The 7573-nt window shown below is 31.0% G+C and overlaps 1 protein-coding gene across 1 annotated transcript in view; it reads left to right on the top strand.

Annotated features, from left to right (window-relative positions):
* The window catches only part of Inos (Inositol-3-phosphate synthase), a 33416-nt gene that overhangs the window by 16788 nt on the left and 9055 nt on the right, over positions 1–7573 (top strand). Inside the window, exons 2-5 of the mRNA XM_018548017.1 lie at positions 2847–3019; positions 3168–3438; positions 5275–5529; positions 6814–7056. Of these exons, the coding sequence (XP_018403519.1) occupies positions 2847–3019; positions 3168–3438; positions 5275–5529; positions 6814–7056 (942 nt within the window). The remainder of the gene's footprint in view (positions 1–2846; positions 3020–3167; positions 3439–5274; positions 5530–6813; positions 7057–7573) is intronic.

Raw genomic sequence — 7573 nt, 5'->3', positions numbered from 1 at the left:
TGTGTGTGTGTGTGTGTGTGTGTGTGTGTGTTCGATTTAAGTGGACCACTCGGTATACAGGGTGTCCGTCTATAAGTGTCGGAGCAAATATCTCACAACTGGTTGAAGTTACAAGAAAGTTTAATAAGAGAAATTTATACGACTCTGAGGCAAGCTACAAAGTGCATGCACAAATGAATTTATTTATTATATCGTTGTACATCGTCATATACAGACATATTGACGATGAAATTTGATCAATGCGATTTCTGTGATATAATTGATTTTATGTCTTTTGTCGACCAACTTGAGACATACTCAATTATTCGAACTAATGTACATACTTTCACGTGAAGAAGTGATAGTCTTGCCTCAGATTGGTTGTATATTACATACTGCGGGACAACATCATTGTTTGCAACTCTGAGTAATTTTTAATTTTATATTGTATTGTCGGTGATGATGATCCGAAACGAAGGATCGAAACGTTCGACATAATATCTATGTTATAGATTTTAAGATTATATTTTTGCGCACTGCTAACAGCGTTGACTCTTAATAGCCTTTGTATTTACTTAAATTTTTTGTATTGTTTTATCATTTTCTTATTCTGACAAGAGAAAGATAAAAAGTTACATTGAAATAAATTAATAAAAGTAAACGTCGTTTTTTCACAGCTTTACATACATATTTAAAAAAAATTTAATATCAAATTCTTTCATTACTCCAGTTTTATTTTCAAATTATACCTTGTTCTTTGCATTTTTCTCATGCACTTGCAACTTTCATCTTTCTTTTTCTCTTTCTGACACACATTATAGATAACTTTAAAGTTAAAATTTACATACTATAAATTAACTTGTTACGTTGTTTTGTTATGTTATTGAGAAATTACATATATTGATATATTGAGAAAAAGAAAATGTATCACATTCTTTAAATCGTACATATAATAATTAACCTTGAAATGTATCAGGCATATAAACGCCAAGCGGCATTGTTGAGTGAGATTGTTCTAGACCGTTTCCATAATGTCGATTCTTCGAAATGCGCGCGCGCAGAAACTATACACACTATTTACACATAAACTATTTACAGAACTAGATCGTTGAAGACTACATTATACGTACTTATTACTATTATATAGAATTTTAGAGCAATTATTGACTGTATAATTTCAATATTGAAAAATTTAAAAAAGTATTATTATTATTATTGTCTCTTGATTACGCTTTTGAGGCTTTCACGGGTATTTTCTTCAATTATCTCACCGCCCCGCGCGCAGATCAAATGTTGCTCGAGCATCGTGCGGCATTTGGACAGCGCGCGGTTAGGTGAGGGGAACAGCGGAAGGCGGAGGCGGTTCGAAAATCGGCCGAAAGTTGTATATACTTTATGTATGTTCACTTTGTACTGGCACCTTTATTAATAATATATCAGTTACTTTTCGTGGTAATATATTATTATTAGATAAAAAGATTTAAATTTTTGAGTATCCTTTTTTAAACATGGCTCGAACTTTTCATTTTTATAATATGATTTTTTTGGATATCATTTACTTTTTAGAGTACAAATATATTACAAATATACAGGGTGTCCCAGAATGACCGCAAAATATTTCATGTGCTGATAGAGCGAATTAAATTAACAAGGGGAGGGCGCGAGGTGTTACTCACTGATTTTAAAAAGGCTTATGTATGTTAAAGTACTCTAGTAATAGAGTACTTTTGGTAAAGGGATACCCAACTCTCAGCCGCCTTCTCGACAATGGATTTAACGCGACCGATACATACGGAACTGTAAACTTTAAACTGTTTTTCTCGAAAACGGCTGAGAGTTGGGTCGTATCCAACTCTATTACTAGAGTACTTTAACATACATAAGCCTTTTTAAAATCGGTGAGTAACACCTCGCGCCCTCCCCTTGTAAGTTGAAAAGTCTTTTACCATTTTGCAATTTTCGCAATAGTTAATAAGATATTATTGATATTAATTATTAAACATTGCCGAATTTTGGTCTTCAATAATTTTTTACTCAACATACTATCAACTTTACAAAAAAAAAATACAAGAGACAATTATACTTATTTTCTTCTCATAGAGCTCTAAGAATTTTTTTTGAAATTTTTGGAACCTCTTTTTCTCTCATGTTTGTAAAAATAACTACTGCGAAAATTGTAAAATGGTAGAGGACTTTTTAACTCACAATCAGTTTAGTTCGCTCTGTCAGCACACGAAATATTGTACGGGCATTCTGGGACATCCTGTATAAAAAAATAATTTAAAAATATTATATAACGAAAGAGAGTGAAATACGGCGAAAGAGAGGGGTGGTGGGGGTGGGTGGTAAGGGAGGGTGAGGGGTGAGGGGTTGCGGTCGGTCGAAGATGATGAAGGTGTGAGTGAAAGGTGAGAGGGGATATTAGAAAGTTTTAATATGGCCTTGAATGCGGATAGAGAAGAAGAAGAAGAAGAAGAAGAAGGAGACGTTTCTTAATTTTTCATTAAAATCACTTTTCGACCGCTTGTATCTCCAGAACGGCTTGACCGATATAAAATTTTTTTGGCTCAAATTACTCGTGGCGATGCCGCCTTTCAGGATATATAACGTTGGATTCAAATTTTTTTATATTTTAGTAGTTATGCACCCCCCAAAGATGGATTTTGGTGATTTGGGATAAGAGACTTGTAGTGTCTTTTTTTTTTTTAACATGGCCGGAGACACTACTGCGTCTCCTGATATTCTCTAAAATCTTTAGAATTTTGATTATATGATTTCTATTATACATTATCTATACAATACAGAACAATTTTAAAATATTTTTTTAAGAGCAAATTTTATTATTAAATATTACTTTTTTTTTGCAGGTGACACCTGTGTCGACGAAACTGCTGATCAGGACCATGATGAAAGTCCCGAAACTAGGCTTGATGCTGGTCGGCTGGGGTGGTAATAATGGTAGTACCACAACAGCAGGTTTATTGGCGAACAAGCTTAAATTATCGTGGAAAACGAAAGAAGGTCTGAAAACTGCCAACTGGTATGTATTTTTCAGTATCTTATTATTATCAGTTTTAGTTTGTGCTATTACGTCTATTTCAACTTTCAATTTTTATCGTACTTTTTCTTCGTAGTATATGCGGCCTCATTATTTTTTATAATTTCTATTATATGTATATCCGTTTCAGGTATGGTTCCTTAACGCAAGCATCCACGGTGAAATTGGGTAGAAGAATCAGAGGGGAAGATGTTTACGTACCCATCTCCAGCATGCTACCTATGGTGAATCCCGATAACATTGAGATTGATGGTTGGGATATTTCAGATGTAAACCTCGCGGAAGCCATGACGCGTGCCAAAGTGTTAGATGTAAATCTGCAGGTACAGTTGCGGCCCTACATGACTCACATGCGGCCCAGGAAAAGCATATATTATCCCGATTTCATCGCTCCAAACCAGGTAATTATAATTTCACTAGGTTTTAATGTTGTTAATCCAAAATTTACAATAGATCCTTAACAATTGATTACAAAAGTTAAGTAATCGATAGAAATTTTTGCATAAAACCTTCGATTTTCTTACATACAACATGAATTTTCGTCTATCATCTCCTATTTAGCAATTTTTTAATTGTAAAATGCAAAATCTAATGTATGATTTTCACCATAAAACAAAATATCATTTTCAGTTTTCTTACGTATAATGGTTTATTCACATTCTAATATCTTATATATGGTCGCACCAATAACCGCGGAATAGCTCTCATTAGCCTAATTATTCTTGTTATTTGAAATTTTCGAGAGTCTTCTTTAATTTATTTGTTTAAAATTTTTTTTGCGAATTATATTTCCGCTAAATTTGTTATAATCTCTTTTAATTTATTTTGAAAGATATAATTTTGTAATGAAAGAATTTTAGGAAGATTATTATTGATATTGTCAGCAGTCAAAATATACTAATGTAACTCCATTGATAAACTCAATTTAAATTTGATATCAATAGAATATGAAACGAATATAAGATTTTTTGCGAAATAAGAATATGTGTGTAATGTAGAGCGAAAGTGACAATATGTAAAGTGAATAGTAAGTGAGAGAGAGAAGGGAGGAGGCTGATAGACGAAAAGTCATATATATAAGAAAACTGAAAATAATAATCTTAAATTTCACGTGTGTTATGTACATATTATTTTTATAGTTTATCTCTTTGCAATTTGTATAAAGAAAATTATATTGTTATGAATTCTTATATTTACTCATATTTTTTGAAGAGGAAGTAAACAAAAAGCTATTATAGATATGCAAGAAGATTAAAGGAAAAAAACGTATTAAAATCTATAGAGTAATAAATAATAAGATTTTGCAGTGTTATTTATGATTTAAAAAGCTAAATTATATTGTTAGTTTTTCAAGACAGAAAATCATTATACGGTACCACGTAAGAAAACTGAAGGTGACAACACATTCAACTGTGAAACAATTATAAGAGGTATCAATAACTTTCAATGTCTTCCATATTTTATAAATATTACTATAAGCTATAAAGAACAAGAAATTGCAATATTATTTTTTATTGTGACATGTAAAGTTTTTATAATACATTAATTTGTAAAGAATGTTTATGTGCATATACAATCACGAACAAAAATATAAACTTCAGCTGTGAACCTTGACAATAACGGAAGCAGCTCCGATGATTTTGACATATGTTGTCAAGGTCATGACCCTGAGTAACCTCCAACAGGTTTTAGCCATCGTTTGTCCTTCGTTAAAAAGTTATTTTTAAAAAAAGTTTCAAAAATAACGTTGTATTTTTATTCAAAATTTCTATGAATACGGCTAAAACCTGTTGGAGGTTACTCAGGGTCATGATCTTGACAACATATGTCAGGGTCAAAATCATCGGAGCTGCTTTCGTTATTGTCAAGGCTTATCAAACTTTGTAATTGTTTTAACTTAATTAAAAATTGAGTAAAAAATGTATCTTTTGTAATTATTGATCTGTTTGTGTTCTTATTTTCTGTATTACGTACATAATAAGAATAATAATAATATAATTATATGATGTAAATGCTCCTCATCTATGAAATTTTTCTTCTGTTTTTTTATGTTAATATACTAAATCTGTACATATTTAGTCTTTTATGTTAATATTTTCTTCTCTGTCTCTGTACACAGTATATATGTACAAAAATTATATTTATATATTATAACATTATATATTACACTTTTTCTTATCGATTAAATCACAATTCTGTTATTACAATAATAAATATTTGCGAAATTTTTTACGAAGGGCAAAAGAGCAAATAATATCATCATGGGTACCAAGTCCGAGCAACTCAATCTAATTCGCAAAGATATAAAGCAGTTTAAGACTGCAAAAGGTCTCGATCAAGTTATTGTTTTGTGGACCGCAAATACTGAAAGGTTCTCAGAGATCATAACAGGTGTCAACGATACAGCAGACAATCTATTGAAGTCAATCGAGGAAGATCATTCAGAGATAAGTCCCAGCACCATGTTTGCTGTAGCAGCGGCTCTAGAAGGAGTATGACTAAAATTCATACGCAATTCCTTTTTTATTAATGAAAAAAATGGAAGATACTTGTTCAGATTATTGTTTAACAATTGCGCAATATAGAGCAATTATTTTCATAAAATAGTTAACAGATATATTTTCTCAAGAAATTACAAATCATCTAGACGATCACGATTCTGTAAACCGATTCGTTTTAATGATAATACATATATGATAAAAATAAGTAATTTTATAACTCTTTGTAGACACACTGAGTTTGTTTTATTTAGACAAAATTTCATTCTTAAATTTCTTGGCATAAATTTCAATTTTTATTTAATAAAAGTCTTAACATTTAAGTTAAATAGCTTGGACAATGTAATAGAGATGTTGAAAGTAAACTTGTAATTTTTCTAGATTTTTTGAAAGTTTAGAATACAGTAAAAAATTTGGCTTAGAACAAACAGCGCCTACGGAGTAAATAAAAACATGGGTATGCCTCCGGCAGGGTTAATAACGACTAATACTAGGAAATCATAATAATTATTTTAGAAAAAAATTAGATATATGTTTAAATTAATTTTTCTTTATGATTTAAAAATATTTCTGGAAATACATTTTATCAAACAGTAATAAATAGCATCTAACAAGATCTTAATAATATGTTGAAAGACATATTAAAATCTTAAATTAAATATTAAAGAAAAAAAGAAATTTAAAACTGAGAAAAATAAGAATTTGTGAAGAATATCACAAGTTGCGTCTAAGGTAGGCTCCCACTACGTTACCTTACTGATGAGTCTAGTAGTGGAAGCCGGGACGAAACGCCAACTTGTGATATTCTTCACAAATTCTTATTTTTCTCAGTTTTAAATTTCTTTCTTTCTTTAATATTTAATTTAAGATTTTAATATGTCTTTCAACATATTATTAAGATCTTGTTAGATGCTATAAGCATCAAAAATTGTGATATTACTACGGTAGTTAATTAGATTTGCGTTTTAAGTTCGACGGATGTTCGGCGCGCAATGGGGGGGGAACTACTTACGTGGTATATAATATTCACACTCTAACATATCTTATATATGATCGCACCAATAACCGCTGAATAGCTCTCATTAGCCTGATTATTCTTGTTATTTGAAATTCTCGAGAGTCTTCTTTAATTTATTTGTTATATATTTCTCTTCCATTTTTTATAAATTAATAATAATTGTCTGAGTATATAATTTTCCTCTCTATTTGTGTTTATTAATTGGAAATTACAATGAGCAGAAATGTGGGCTATTTTGTATATTTAAATAATTTTTCCAGTGTACCTACATCAATGGATCGCCGCAAAACACTTTTGTCCCAGGTGCCCTTGAATTAGCCGAGAAGCAAAAGACATTCGTTGGCGGCGACGACTTCAAGTCCGGTCAAACAAAACTCAAATCCGTACTTATGGATTTTCTCGTATCGGCTGGTATAAAGCCCGTGTCGATTGTCAGCTACAACCATTTAGGAAACAACGATGGATATAATCTATCTGCACCGCAGCAATTTCGCTCAAAAGAGGTATATGAAAAAATGGAAATGTATATGATATATTTAATTTTTATACATATATCTCCCCCTCTCTATCTCCTCCTTCCTCCCTTCCTCCCTCCCCTTTTGGGGTTATATGGAAAACAAGTATAGGTGAAAGAAAAATGATAGAAGTTGTATTTTTAGATGTTTTTTTTTTTAAAAAAAAAAAAGGGCGTTTGCATCAGTAGATAATGATATTTTGTTAAAGAAAAATGGAAAGTTATAGGATATATATATATATATTAGGGTGAGTTAAAATTTTAAAAAGTTAAAAAGTCTCATGGGCCGAAGTGGAAATCGATGGAAGACCAAAAAATAAAATTTTTTTCCCTCTTGGTAAAAATCGTTTAAAGGTCATTTAGAGGTGGCTCAAAGCGGTTGAAATTTTCAATTTGGGTAATCCCATGAAGGAAGAAAACGATTGAAGTAAATTAACGTAATTTTTAAAAAAGTAATGAATTTTGATAAAATTTGTTTCTCAGGGGTTTTAGGGTTCGCTGCTTAC

Source organism: Cyphomyrmex costatus, unplaced genomic scaffold, assembly GCF_001594065.2.
Source record: "Cyphomyrmex costatus isolate MS0001 unplaced genomic scaffold, Ccosl1.0 scaffold696, whole genome shotgun sequence".
NCBI classification, from domain to species: domain Eukaryota; kingdom Metazoa; phylum Arthropoda; class Insecta; order Hymenoptera; family Formicidae; genus Cyphomyrmex; species Cyphomyrmex costatus.
This window is presented reverse-complemented; position numbering and strand designations above follow the sequence as displayed.